The sequence below is a fragment of the Anguilla anguilla genome, chromosome 5, assembly GCF_013347855.1.
Source record: "Anguilla anguilla isolate fAngAng1 chromosome 5, fAngAng1.pri, whole genome shotgun sequence".
NCBI classification, from domain to species: domain Eukaryota; kingdom Metazoa; phylum Chordata; class Actinopteri; order Anguilliformes; family Anguillidae; genus Anguilla; species Anguilla anguilla.
In genome coordinates this window covers 36,860,091-36,874,861 of record NC_049205.1, presented here as the reverse complement: position 1 = coordinate 36,874,861, position 14,771 = coordinate 36,860,091, and the positions used below count along the sequence as shown (strand labels likewise).

At 44.3% G+C, this 14,771-nt stretch overlaps 1 protein-coding gene across 2 annotated transcripts; it reads left to right on the top strand.

Moving 5' to 3' along the window:
• Nucleotides 1-1,571: 1,571 nt before the first annotated feature.
• On the top strand, nucleotides 1,572-14,214 carry LOC118228084 (circadian-associated transcriptional repressor-like). Of its 2 annotated transcripts, none has more exons than XM_035419337.1 (6): nucleotides 1,572-1,707; nucleotides 6,040-6,453; nucleotides 7,704-7,779; nucleotides 8,311-8,389; nucleotides 10,039-10,165; nucleotides 12,417-14,214. In XM_035419337.1, exons 2-6 carry the CDS (start codon nucleotides 6,082-6,084, stop codon nucleotides 12,846-12,848), a joined length of 1,086 nt encoding a protein of 361 aa, XP_035275228.1. In that variant the 5' UTR covers nucleotides 1,572-1,707; nucleotides 6,040-6,081; the 3' UTR covers nucleotides 12,849-14,214. The 2 variants fall into 2 exon arrangements, with proteins under 2 accessions (XP_035275228.1, XP_035275229.1); XM_035419338.1 differs by lacking the exon at nucleotides 1,572-1,707 and adding an exon at nucleotides 1,714-1,933.
• The last annotated feature ends 557 nt before the right edge of the window (nucleotides 14,215-14,771 follow it).

The following is a 14,771-nucleotide window of genomic DNA, read 5'->3' as shown; positions in this document are numbered from 1 at the left end:
GTATGCCTGTAGCGCATAAAAATAACTAACTGACAACGTGTTCCATATGTTTTTGTGTCCATAAAATGTTTTTTTTTTTTTTTTTTGCTAAAATATGCACATCAACGCAGATACACGACAGACAATGTATTTAGTCTGATTTGTTAAATTGGTGGGTAGGGGGTGGGAGCCATTATGTCTTTGTAGTCATGGAAACAAGATTGTTACCTGAATTTCTTGAATACCTGTATATATCTTAAATTTGAATTTTACAAAAATACATGGATTTTTAACTTAAAAGGGGTGTCTGCAACATGCATGGCTACGAGGGAAACAGCTTAACGAGTGGTAAGTGGTATGTTCTCTATAAAAAAACAAACAATATTCGTCATCTATTTATACCCCTCGTAGAGGCGATCGAAGGACTTTAAAGCAATGTATGAAGTATTTATCACTACACGAAGCATCAATTAGCACACTACATTGCCTGGTCGTTTTCACTGTCCGCTGAGCTAAAGACAGCTCCTTAAAATATAACATCCAATTTAATAACAGAAATGACACAATGAGGCTAAATTTGCAATTTACTGCTTCATAACCCTCCTTTTGTGGTTACAAATGAAACTGATCGCACACAACGGATTGCAAAACTCGTTATACCAAATTAAGTAGGCTATTCTAAACTGCTTCGAGATCAATTTACGTTTTGGAAAATGCAGGTTATCTCATTCATACAGTGGTAGGCTAAGTTCGGGAAGTCCGAAATCGTTTTCTTAAAATAGGATAAAGTTCGCGAGTCACGATGCGCATAATTAGGCATCATAGAGTAGGAGTGTAGTGAAGTGCATGTGCTAGAGGCGATATGCGCTGACTGGAATGCCACGTTCTGGTTCATTCATTCAGCTGATCACGGCGACAAGCTGGGGCTCAAACAGTTAAGACTCCAGTGAACGTGCTGTATACAGCCACGGCACGAATGCGCAAACTGAATGAACTCGTACGGTTAACATTAGTCTCTCTCTCGGACTTGGTGGTTATGGGCACATCAGGTTCATTTGCAGTTGCGAAAGCCATAGTGTTCATAGACACTGGCAGTAAAACATTAGCCAAGCAATTACACTCGAGAGTCTCTGGGAAGTAAATAATGCCACACAGTCGCGAAATGAGCGATTTTATATTTTGCAAAGAAAATGGCTAGGCAATAATTATACACATTAAAATCCATGTTGCCACAATGGAGCCGGCTTTTATCGGAAACAACATTCGGCCTAAAGATAAAGTACAGCCTCTCTTCGCTCATGACAATAAACTTACATTTAAATAAAACCAAGCGGCGGAGCCCGCTATCTTTTGGATTTGAGAAGTTTTACTGTGGTTTAACCAGGGCAAAGTTGACTTCGCCCGACCACACCGTTGAAACAGATCCTCGTGTCCACGTGCTTTTTTAATTTACATATAATTTAAATATGTAAGATTTTTTCACCTATCAGCTGACGGTGGCCTCTATCTGAAACTCTATTTGTCAGAAATTGTCCGAAAGCGCAAATCGGAAAGCGCAGCCTGTTTGTACCCGCCTTCTCAGACACGTTGCCTTAGGAATAGCTACACGGGGTAGCCTTTTTGCATGACTACATCACTGAAACCACTGCATCACGCATACATCAGCAACTACGAAAGTGTCCTGGGTTAACCGCTGAACAAAGGGAAAGTGCGCTCATCTCAATTCTGGTAAGACAGGAACCCAATACAGCTGCATGCTTCTGCGCCAATGTGAAGCGAAATAACGAGGACATTTGTGTTTATACAAACTAAGCGACCCACGGGTAGCCTTACACTTTAATATAAAGAGATATAATTTTGGCTTTGCTTTTGAGTACGTTGGAGGGAGTTAAGACAAGGCTGTTAGCTCCAGTACACACCACGCATCGCCTTCCTGAGAGAGAAAACGGACACGGTAACAAGCTTTTGATTCTACGATGTCGCGTGGCTTTTATGTAGTGGGCATTGAATGCGATGTTTTACAGTTTTGCCTACCACAACTGAGATTGGTACAATTTTGTAATATGAACTGCGTGAACACGTGAATTTAATGCTTGCTACCCTCGTGATTTATGTAGTTAACCGGGTGTTAAGATAATGTAGCTAGTCGATTTTCGTTTTCTGTACTTAATGTTGGTGATGGGAGGCTTTATTGCAGTCTACGTGACAAACCAGTGGAGTGATTATCGAAGAACCACACCCTTATAAAACTTATCATCTTCCAGTTATTAGCCTAATCATTAAGATGACTTGCATTGCAAAGTCTTCCGAAATGTCTACCATTCTGTGTTGTAGCAGAGCCTATATGTTTTATTCCGTTTATGTCACCGATCCATTCGTCTAGATAGCCTTGATTCTGTTGTATTGAAAGTCGGTCCAGTGAATTGCGGCTTTAACGCGTTCTGGGTGGGGAATTTTGTTTTTTAAAACTGAATATATCTTTGCCACTAGCTCACATGGATACGTATAAGCTACCCACGCATTCTATTGTCCAATAATTGATGTTCACACGCTCACTCAAACATTGTAGGACATTTTTTTAATTTGTCTGGCTAGACTGGCTACCTTAAATCGTTCCGACTTTACAGTGTTCTAACCGGATTGCGTCATTGTAGATTTTCAACACTTTCATTTCATTTATCAGACATCAAACACGTTATTAACTGCCTTGTACAAATTTACATTCACACAAGCAACCCATTTGACCACTCACACTGTCCTTACGGCTCCTTAATGTCGCGAATTGTTCGTGAACAATAGCTGCATTCGCAACAAATATAGCCTATTTCTCTCAGCACTGAAACAGCAAGACTAGCCTCATTTAAAGGGTCAGTAGTCATGTTCTAAACGCAGGGATGATATAGATTCAGTGTTTAGTAAGAGTTAACGTGAAGCGTTGAATAAAAGCTTACAAAAGTTTTGTTTTCAACAGTCGTTTACAGCTGTTCAAAAACACGGTAACTTGTGGTAGCCTACACTATTACATAACACTTAATGCAAGCTTGCCAAGATTAGACGCGTTTGATAAATAGGCTACAGCTGCAATAGACAAACTGCTGTGTTATGATTTTATTAGTTCAATTTTTAAAAATCAAACCTTCATGAACTATAGATTTCTTGACACATACACTGCGTGACACATTTCGTGATCCATAGATTCCTTAACATTACCACCTGGATCTGCGTTGAAAACATGCCAGTGTCGGTACTGCTAGCCTGTTAAATTTGAAATAGCCTACAAAGAATTTGTCTGACGGCAGATCGAGGATGAGAAATCCTAATTTAAGTTGTTTTTCTTCCCTATGTACTGTTCAATAGGCCTTTGCATTTTGAATGTCATTGAGGAAATAAAGGGAATGCTCGGCCGCGCATGTATTGCACACGTAAATTCCATTCTAAATGAACGTTAAAACTGGTCCCATTACGTTAACATGTCTAAAAATAGATTTCATTCGTCCTCGCACGACATCTCCATCACGTTTATTTTTGTCTTATGTATATCGAGTTATTCGCAAATCGTGCATTTCATTTGTTTCATTGTAACGGAAAAAAAAACATTATTTGTCGTCCTTTTTTAAGCCTCTGTTGCTGTTGTTCCCTCATTGAAATGCGCAATAGTGGGTTTTTTTTATCCTGGCAAAGTAGACAATGTATTTACTATGGGGAATTGGCTTCATAATTACTCTCTACAGTACAGTATCCTGCTTTTTCCCCATGAAAGAAGTCCCATTTTTCCGCAACAACATGGGCTGCTTGTTTGTAAATGGCAACATTGTTGCCATTTGCAAACAACAGTGTAACACAGACTCCAAACTGAGAAATCATGTCCTTTTTTTAAAGGCACTTCTGCTGGTTGACTAGGCCTATGTTTGAGTGATGGGTCTGTTTATGTGCAGCAAACCCTTAAACTGTTACCAGCTGCCTCACTGTATGCACCCCGAAATCCCTCAGCCTTTGGCTGCAATTGGAGGTGAAACTGTGGTGTTTGGAGTAAAAAAAATAGTTGACAGTTGCACAGCTGGAAGGTAAAGGCCAGGGGTGGTCTGTGGCCTGGTTTGATGGTGTGTGGGCTTGAGTCATTCACAGCAGTATCGTGACTGCTACATAGTTGTGTGTGTGTGTGTGTGTAAAATTGAGAACAGGTGATTTTGTGTGTAGTACTGAATGTAAATACCGATGGCTCTATGTCTGCACCAGTGTTTAAATGACCCTTTCCACAGTCTGCTCATAGTGTCCCTGCAGGGTACGTCACTGTCACCACGCTCCTATCTCTGCAAATAAGCGCCTTGTCTTTTTGGGCCTGATCCTGGATGTGTGAAAATCAAGGTTGCTCCACTGCTGTTTACAGTACTGTGTCCACAAGCGTAATTTGGGCCATGCTGACAGAGGGATGGTAACGGGCACAGGGCGGTCCCGTCTGGACAGGCACAGGGACCGAACACCGCAGCTGAAGCCTGGTTTCCTTGGGCCTGCCTCGGCTTTGTGGCTGTAGGCTCTCGCGCACTGTGCTAGTGAGGTCCTGTTGAGCAGTTTGACATTTCATCTGAGAGAGACTCACCGCTGACCCTGGAACTTCTCCTGAGTTCAGCCCTACTCGTGCTGCTGACTCTGACCTGTATCATGTTTTGTGGAAATGCGAGGGAGCACGCTTGCCGGATTTGGTGATTCATAAGCTTATGGTAGAGGAAGTTCTGTCTTGACGCTCACACTGTTGTTAACCCTATTTTCAGAGAGACCAGATCCATAAAGAAAGTGAGAAGTCCATGCTATCTGGCAAGAGAGAGCCTGACTGTTGTATGTCACAACAAATAAGCCTAAATTTCACTCAACCCTTTCGACCTCTTCCAAGCTAGTCCTAGTCCTTTTTTGGAACTAGCCAGTGGGGTATGAGATTGGGTTGGTTTAAATGCACCTGCCTTATCCTCAGGTGTGCCCTGTTAACAGCTAAGGCGTGTCAATGCGGTTGTTACCGGTTTGCCTCTGGTGCAGCTGACCATAAACTGGCAGGTCAGTGTAAATGCGAGATGAAAGATTGCCGTCTCAAACGGATACGCCCATGCCCTCTATGAAATGCAGTATGAACTGCTTGTGACAGGAGAATGAATGGGTAGGAAAGGAGAGCGCACAGGTCTGAAGGTGTACAATTTGGAAGGTGCTGCTTCAGTTTTGTTCAGTGCAGGAAGGATCAGCAGCAGTCTATTCATTTCGCACTTTATCACCAGTGGCCAGTCTGTGCTCAGGTCTGGGTGTTCAGGCTGGACTTGGAGCAGGCCTCACGTCTGCCTCTTATTTGCGCAGGATATGAGAATTTTATGTGTTTTTATTTCCCAATCAGGAAGGTGTTGCAAAATGTAGCAGCGCTCAGACGTTTGCTTGAACAAACATTGCATAACAGATACACCATTTTGAATATTCAATCCAATCTGTTACATAATCATTTCCTTTTTTAGTTATAAGGAGTCATGGGGACACATTACCATGGAGAGTTTCTGCTTGGCTGATCCTATTCAAGCTGCTGGTATAAAACAAGCATCCATAATCCACAGGCGCACTGAGAACTAAATGAAACTAAACCTTCATTTTTAACTATAACCACAACAATCTCACATTTTACTAGCAGGGATACTCGAGAGTTTTTGTCTGGCTTTCTGATTGCACGCCCGTCAAACAGTTTCTTAGTCCAGATGCTTTATTTTTTTTAAAGCAGCACCGATTGGTTAGTCTCATTTTTACATCGGAAGGCTATTTCTCTGAAAGGTGGACAGTGATAGGTGTTGTTTGTGGTCTGAATTATAGGCATTGTTGTGATGTGCCTCCGTGCATTAGAACTCTGGTGGGATTGCATGTTGTGTCATTGTTTTCATTGGCATGGTTGTACTCTGAGTGTGACCTCATGGTGGGGGTGGCTTGGGTGGGGGGGCGGACGTGCTGTAGACTGCACACCAGCTCAGGGGTAACCACGTTCCCTCACACTCTCTTGCTCTCTCTCTCTCTCTCTCTCTCTCTCTCTCTCTCTCTCAGGTCAGTGATGATCGCTGGCGGCTAGAGACCTGCGGCCCGAGGATGACAGCTTCAGATTCGGATTGCTCCATTGACTGGCTGGCGAGCGACGATGAGGACAGCAGCTGCGGCGACGTCGCCTCCGAGTCAGACTGCAGGCGGAAAGCGGCGGGGGCGGGGCGGGCCACGCCCAAACCTGAGCCCGAGCCTTCGGGGGCGGAGCCCCGCGCCGCGAGCGCCCAGCACCGCGCCGCTGCGAGGGAGGGGGCCGACAACCCCGACTGCGCCGAGTCCTGGGACCGTCCCTCAGGGAGGCAGGAGCCGCAGACCGCGCCCGCGTGCCGCTCGGGCCAGAAGAGGCCCTGCTGCCAGGGGGCGCCAGAGCCCAGGGGGAAGCCGCTGGAGGCAGAGGCGGACAAGCTGTTACATTACAAGGTGCGGAACACTCCGTTGGTCATGGTGTGGCTGTGGAATAGGCCTGAGAAAGGAGTTCTCACTGAAATGAGACCCCCCCCCCTTCCCCCCTACGACACACACGCAAATGCACACATATACACGTACACACACACATACACGCCCATGTGTATTATAGGCACACACACAGACGCACATACACACCGTACACGCTCTGTTACAAACATGCACATGCAACCACCACCTCTCTGCTTATTTCCCACCCCGCCCTTTGAATAAATTAAACATGTTCTTCCAGCATGTGTGCTTTCCCGAAAGATACTTTTCTTCGTCTGGCAAGTGACCCGCAGCAATTTCACCAAATCCGCCCTCCCCAAAACTTGCCCGTGGGAAAGAGAAATATGTGGTTCAGATTGTCCTTGCCAGAACATTAATAAATGTGTCAATTTATGCCTTTCTTAGTCTGTTCATGAAAAGGCAATCTATTGAAAATCCAGAGTGTCTCACAAGCTTGCAAAATGTAGCTGGATAACCAGAAGTTAGATAAAAGCTAGCTTGTGAATGGTTTATATTGGCCTCGCTCACAAATACTGTGTTCCTATGTAGAATTAATTTAAGTACCTATGGTGTTAATCTCACATAGAATATAATCTTGTGGGTTTTCTTCAGTCACTAGTTCCTTACAGTCTACGAATGCCATGTTGATTTAATTTTCGCAGCTCACAAAAACTGTATGGGAAAGTGTTCCCTGCTCCTCTTTACATCAGTGTCACACCATTTGGTTAGTTCCCTTTGTGCATAAACTCAGAAAATCTGACCTTATGTGAACCAGTTTCTGATCCTAAGGTCATTTAATTGAATGCAAATAACAGAAATGTGAAAAGATTGTGTTCATTCAGTGATGTTTAGCTACCCTGGATAGATCATTAAGATGGAAAGAGCCAAACCTGGGATTTAAAACCAAAATATGAATGAATAACTATGAAAGCAGTGCTGTGACAATACACATGTCTTCAGGGGAAGACTTAACACCACTGCTGCCGTATCCACAGATCGTAAAGATATTGCGGAAATAATCATTTTTAATTCGCGTCTTTGAGGATTGGTTCCCAGGTTACAGAGTGCACTGTCTGTGGGGAAACTGCATGCACTACCCGTCCTGTGTTTATGGATGCTACAAGAATGGCTGTGTCAGAATTAGAGGAGGAACCAGGGATCTGAGTGAGTGAATGAACAGAGTAACTGAATGAATGAATGTCCTGTGTTTTCAGTGCAGGGAACTGCAGTGTTACATCCTTCCACTGACCTCCATTCTCAACGGTCTCCAGTCTGGAAGATACAGAGAACGTAAGTATCCACCCGACCCTTCCCCCCTCTTCCACCCCATCCCCGGAACCCCTACACGCTTCCATGGCAATAAGTGCATAACGGCGCTCTGGGGATTGATATTCCCACGTCTTAACTTGTGTGCCGAGATCTGTCTCCATGGCGACAGCGCACCCCGGAGGAAAGCCTGGGTAGGGCGGTGGCCAGTGAGCGTAGGAGAGAAAGTAGGGCGCTGGCTGTCAACTGGTCAGATGGCCAGATGCATTCTATAGAGGAACCCACCTGGTATAGAGTAGTAGGTTGAGTGGGAAAGGGTGGAGACACAGGTGCATTCTGACTGAGACATTGGCATGTGTCAGTGAGAAACAGACGTGTGTTCAGCTACGTGTGTTCGGTGAGATGACATCAGTGTGTTGAGTGAGATGTGAAAGCGTGTTAAGTGCTACGTGAGATGTTGAACACTTGAAAGGAGCCACTGTATTTGGGTTGACAAATACATTTTTTTGAAGAACAGTCCTAAAAAATAAAATTCTGCCTTGCCTTATTTTATAGGTCTCAGCAGTTTCCAGGAGAGCGTTGCAATGGACAGGATCCGGCGAATATTAGGGGTCCTGCAGAATCCGTGTATGGGGTAAGTACTCTTTGTCCCTTGCTGTATCCTGCTAGCAGATATTTTTACCAGCTTCTTTTGGTCAATAATTGCTGTTGCGCATTGTAAATGCACTCATAACGTGTCAAATTACTTATCAGTCAAGTCATTACGCGGTTGGGGAAATTGAAAAACTTTTGCCTTGCCATTTTACGTGGGGCCGCTAATGTAGTTTCTGCAAAAGGGATACGCCTGAAGTTAAAACCTTAATGCTATGATCGTGTAGGAAATGAAATAAGGGAAATTTGATTATTCAAAGAGCCATTTCCGAGACTCCGTTCTCTAGAGGAAAGGCGTTTTTTATGAATGAAACCGACTCGTGTAACTGAGAGCAGGCCAGCTTGCGTCACCACGCTCTAGTGGTCAGTCATCGTGTCCCTGATGTAGAGCGTGTGTCAGCACATGGTCTGCGGTCTCTGGGCTTTCCGGTCGGATACTGAATGACGGATGTGTGTTGGCCGTGCGCGTGGGGGGGGGGGGGGAGGGGGTGGAACGTGACACGGGGGCTTTCGTGCTTGGTGGTTGCTGAAGTGTTTGCCGTAGAAGATCGGAGTAGGCTTGCCACAAGTCCAGCCCCCCCCCCCCCCCCATGGGGATGCTGCTTCCTTCCAGCCAGCGGAAATCACCAGCCTAAAGCACTGTCACATCAACCAGCTGCTCCTCCCCCCCCCCCCCCCCCCCCTCGCTGGGCCATTACATACAGTAGTTCCTGCTGACAGCCCTTGCTGTGGCCCAGAGGCAGCCAGAGGTAAAATTGACCCCCTTAAGTGCCTCTTCCTGGGGGCCGTAATCTGCCGCGAGTAATCAGCCGTGCTCCAACGGCAAGCAGCAGGCGGGCGGGTCACATGACCCGGGGCTAATTCCCAGCGAGCCATCTGTCTTTTGAGTAAGCGGCATTAATGGGGCGTTGCGGATGAACTTGGGTCCAGAGGATCCCGGCCCCCTGACTGATCTCATGGGAAGGACCCGTTGCCCTGCCCTGCTTCCGCTACGTCACAGGAACTATATTCTCCTGCCCCCCCCCCAAGTGCGGGGGGCTGTGACACGCCCTGCCGCAAGGCTTAAGCGGCTATTTCCGGCCGCGAGCTGAAGCGCTGCGTGGCGCGCCATGTGTACTGTGTGCGTGAAATGACGCAAGTAGCCCCGGTCGCTTCCCTCAGGTGAAAATGCGCATGTTGTGTTGGGCTGGTCCCAGATCAGAGTGCAACGTACCTGAAACAGAATATTTTAGTCTCTGCTATTTAGGCGATTTAACATCCTAACCAAACCTCTACCAAGATGAATCTGTTAGCAATTGTTTATAAATATCTGCGCAGTCTAATAAGAGAGCTATTTGAGATTAGATTACTGTTAAGTCTCCCTGGTTACATAGGCTGTTCATTCATTAATAATGGAAAGACCAGAAGCTCTGAATCATTACAATATGACTTACCCAAAGCGACGCTAATGCTGTGTCATATGTCACGCTGTCAGCTATATATTTTAGTCTCATTATTTATTGAGATGTGGACGATCTTATCAATCCCCACCGGTCTTATAGTAACATTGTCTTTCTTCCAGCGAACGTTTTTAACAATATTGTTTTCGCCCCTACATTGAATGTTATGAAAACAGTGTTTGTTCTTCTCCAGTGAACGCTACATCAACATCATTCTGAAAGTGGAGGTGATGCTGAAGACCTGGTTCCCAAATGTGAAGCCCGTAGACCAGCAGGCTGGAGGCCATGAACAGGACGCCATGCCCTCCAAGAGGCAGAAGGTAGTTCTACCTACAGTGATCCTTTTCAGGTTCCAGATTATGATTGTCCCCCATATATCGGGGATTCGTGGGGGAAGTCCCAGAGTGAAAATGCATGGGGTGCAATGACAGTCAGACATGAGGGGGAAGACTTTAGAAAAACTCATAGGCATATGGCAAGACCGATCCCTTTAGAGACAAATGTGTGTGCTGACCACAGCTTGGCTGATAAAAGAGGACAAAATGGCAAATGCTTCTCTGGTCACAAGCCAACAGAGGAAGGAAAGGTGGGATTATTCTCTATTTATACTTTTGGGAGGAATTATGTGCTCAGCAGTGATGGGAAGGGGGCTTGAAGGAGTCATTGTGTGCCATTATTGACTCAACAGTTTGAACCAATCACAGTATTCTCAGGTGAAAGACAAAGTCCTTTGACTTTGATTATTTTCATAAATTAGAAGGTCAAAAAAATTATATGATCCATGCTATGGTAGGCTAAGTTTGGCTTATTTCTAAACACAATGGAATCATTATGAATTTAACCTTGAAGCTTAAGGTTTATTTTTAAAGTAAAATTTGCATTGTCAAAAACATCAATAAAATAAAGTTAGCTAAGCTAGTTAGATTGGTTGACCACTTTTGGTCATTTTATATTTGACAGAATGGGGAATTTGTGCTATCTGTGGAAAGCAATGTTATCTTCATTAGGATCATCCCACATTTTTTGTGGGTACCTGTTTTCAACATGATTTAGAATAGCTTGAATGTTGCCGCATATAGTCTCCTCTGTTCTTTTGTAAAGCCATTCAATCCGAGTGATCCAGATAGTGTCATCAGAAGTAATGCTCATGTTCGCCATCTATATTTTATTTCAGTAATGTTTTCTGTTGTTTTGAATATTTGCCATTTTTCAGTTAACTGATTTAAAAAAATAACATTCCTATTTGGAACCATCAGGGACATCATAACCAGATCAAAAGAAATTCTCCCAGTGATGAACTAAGATCCCAAGACCCCCCAACCTTTTGAGGGCCGAACATCTGCACACTTGTTAGCAGGTCACAAGCTGTAGACCTAGCTGCGCTAGCATCAAATGCTGTTTATACCTACATTTGCCATAATTACTTTTTACTTATAAGTTAAGATGCTGCATGGCATCGTCTCATCATTAGGACTAATTAGATTCACCAGTTCAAACTATTGGCCTGGTCCAAGTGTCTAAGATGCGGCTGCATCGATTACAAAATTCAAAACAGTCAAAATTGACATATAAGTCAAAAACCGTCACAACTATACAAATAACGTGAACCACACTTTATTTGGTGTGCCACTGTGTGCACACAATGTTCTGCTATTCTTGTGTAATGTCTTTCCTTATGTATAATGAAAACGTCATCAAACGATCCTGATAGGGAGCAAACAGACACCATTACCTTAAGGCAGGTGTTTCTAACGGCTCCTACCAAAAAACAAGAAACTGTTTGAGAAAAAATGTATATCTCATCAGCTACATTCTACATTCTAGCTATAATTGATTAATATTAGTGTACTGCTTCAGCTTAGCTGCATACATAGCAATTTTATCAATTCATATATTCATATTATATTATGTTAACTGCAGTTTTATTCAAAAGAATTTTGTATCTTGAGTCTCATTTTTGTGTAGGCCTATTTTCATTCAAAGATTTTACTAGTAGGCCTAACTAGGGAAATAGACCTCTTACATATTACGTGACAAAATTAAAAAATAAAACACGACAAAAAAACAACAAACATCTTTTTTACAGGCTGCCTGAAGATGTTGGAAAGATAGCAAATATTCAACGTGCTGAACAACTTTAAATCCACGGTTTGGAAAAGCTTTGGCTTTCATAACAGTGCTTTAATTGAAAGATTAACATTTTGAATTTGATTTCATGATCTAGAACAAAAAATATTCAATTTAACACGTTAACATGTTAAATTGAACATGTAAAATGGAATTGGATCACATCTGAACTGAATTGAATGGGAGATAAATCAAACAGAATCAGAGCTGAATCGGATCGGAGTATAATCGGATCGAATCAGATCGAGAGGCGTATCGAATCTTTTACAAATTCACACTCCTACTCATTATAAATCCAAATGTTCTCATGGCAGTATATCAGACACTCTGTGATGCAGCTTTCATATGCTGTTGTTTAACCCAGAGGTGCTAGGTTTCAGAACCTCTAGCTATCTGTCGTAGAGAGAATTATGTGCACTCAACTGTCCATCCTGCTCCCCGCAGATCTCTCCAGTCAACATGGCCCCTTCCATCTCCGCTTCAGTCCCAGCATCCCACTGTGCCCTCCCCTCCAACAGCAAGGCCCAGCAGGCGAGCGAGGCCGCCGCGCCGGGCGCACACTCCGCCACAAACCTCAAGTGGCTCCACACGTCTCCCATCTGCTCCCCCGCAGAGGAGCCCAGCACGAGGGCGCCACGGCAACGGGCCACGCCCAGGGCGAGGGCCGTCACCCAGGACAACGCTGTTTCCTCCAGCACGGACCCTGACCCCGAAGGTGACCCGGCCCCCAACCATAAGGCCTGCCCCCTGCCACCCCAGAGCCAGCCCCCTTCTGGAAAAATCAGTGCCCCCTGTTTGGAGAGACTGCTGAAGTCCACAGAGAGCATTGTCACTCGCAGGGGTGTAGGGGGCGCCGTGGAGAGCGGCTGGTCATAGTACAGCGCAACAAGGAGGGGAGGGGGGTCTGGAGCCAGTCCATTTGGGAAACAAATCCATTCCAGCCTTTAGGGAGGGCAGAGGTCGCACTGTTTTTGGCATCAAGGATGAACGACAGAGCCTCAACAGTCTGTAGTGAATAAATGGTGAATTCTATTCTGTACTCACGCCTGTTCATGTTGGTTGTTGGTGCCCCTTTTGAGTTTTTGCTGGTTGCCGTGTACTTTGGACTTTTTTTTGGAGTCACCACCTGTGTAAGTGGCTGCCAATCTACCCCAGGAGCATTGCTTTAAGTTAAAAATGTACGTATTCTCCATGGCAACAAGGCTGCTCCAGGCTCTGGACAGTTTTTATACAGGATTGATATCTGTGGGGAAATTAAAAAAAGCAGCCATTACTTAAAAAAGGGAATGGGATGTGTGAATAATTTGGGAACACACAAAATTAGGGGAGGGGGAGGGAGTTGTGTCCATTATACAGATTTCTAGATGTGTATGCGTGTGTAAAATATGTTTGTGAGTGATTTTTTTTTTTTTTTAAACTTCAGTTCAATTTATATGTATAGCAATTTTTACGGAGACACTGTCCGAAAGATGCTTTACAGAAAAACAGAAAATAATTCAGCTATTAGTTGAGTTTGATGTGACTGTTACTCCATTGATGTATGTTGTCGTTGAAGTTTTGACGCAACACTACTACCTCAGGGTAAAGCAGTGTCATGGTTACTTCTAAATTACAAAAGAACCACAAAGTGAAGGCTCCCCCAGCTGGTGCCAGTGGTGAGCCAGGCTGGCTCAGATGGACGGGGCTCATGCAGGTTGTTCCGCTTGTGCAACCAGGAGCAGGTGCAACCTTGACGTGACCCGGGAATGCCAGCTGGCAGCATATTAAAGAATGTGAACTGCCGACTTTTTTTTTCTTCTTTTTTTTTTCTTTTTCGGCTAAGGCAACCAGTGCCCATCAATCTGTGCCTGTCAGTTGATTGGATGAAAAAGGGCACCATCTTGGGGGGGGGAATAAAAGTGTAACTCCCTGAAGTGCAGTATGCAAAGTACTACTTCCTGAATGGCAGTGTGCAAAATCCAGAAAACCTACAGGCCTTCCTCTGCCCCCTTCCTGTATCAGTAAATTATTAACTCTGCCAGTTGTATTCAGAGGGCTCAACTGTAACAGCAGAAAATGTATAATGCGTAATTCAGACCAAGGAAGGATTCGGGGGGTGGGGGAAGTGCGGGGGGTAATGACCTTGTTGTGTAAATTTGAACAAGATTGCAGGTTGTTAATCAAACCCTACAAAAAGTGGCCTTTTTAGTGTGACATTTTATACTTTCAAAAATAAACGTGGTTATATTTGTTTGGCGTAAAAGGTGGTTTCATTTATTTTTTTCAATTTTGACTTTCATTTTTGCCGATTCTATCCTTCACACATACATTCTCCAATATATAAAGTGCTGCTGTATCAATCTGCCTCAGCTAACCAATAGAATCGACAACCTGTGATAGCAAATATAACAATTGTATAATTAATAATTTGATAATTGTATACTCAATTGTATACTGCGGGAGGCTGAGAGCTGCCTGCTCACAGGTTGAGGAATGCAGTCCATTTTTTACTCTGTGGATAAGAGCATCTGCTAAATACCAAGTTGTAATTGGTGAATTTAATGGCGACAGGATTTTTCACATTTAACACCCCGGGCATTCCACTGCTTGGAGCGCATATATGCGAAAAAGGCTGTTCTGTGTGCGTTTTATGACCAGGTTCTCATCCATGAGTCTCAGTCTCTCCTGTGTCACCGTGCCTCGTCTCCACAGACCCTCGCCCTGGGTGTCAGTTTACCTTTCATCTCCTGAGTAATCAAGCTGCATTTTAGCTGCTGATTCAACACGGATCTGGATATATGGCCTCCCTTCATGAGCATC

What these genes read in the sequence shown, in the direction of transcription:
- LOC118228084 (XM_035419337.1), top strand. Translation starts at nt 6,082, where the DNA reads ATGACAGCTTCAGATTCGGATTGCTCCATTGACTGGCTGGCGAGCGAC. An exon ending in ACAAGCTGTTACATTACAAG is followed by an intron (nt 6,454 to 7,703) that starts GTGCGGAACACT and finishes CTGTGTTTTCAG; the next exon opens with TGCAGGGAACTGCAGTGTTA. An exon ending in TGCCCTCCAAGAGGCAGAAG is followed by an intron (nt 10,166 to 12,416) that starts GTAGTTCTACCT and finishes TGCTCCCCGCAG; the next exon opens with ATCTCTCCAGTCAACATGGC.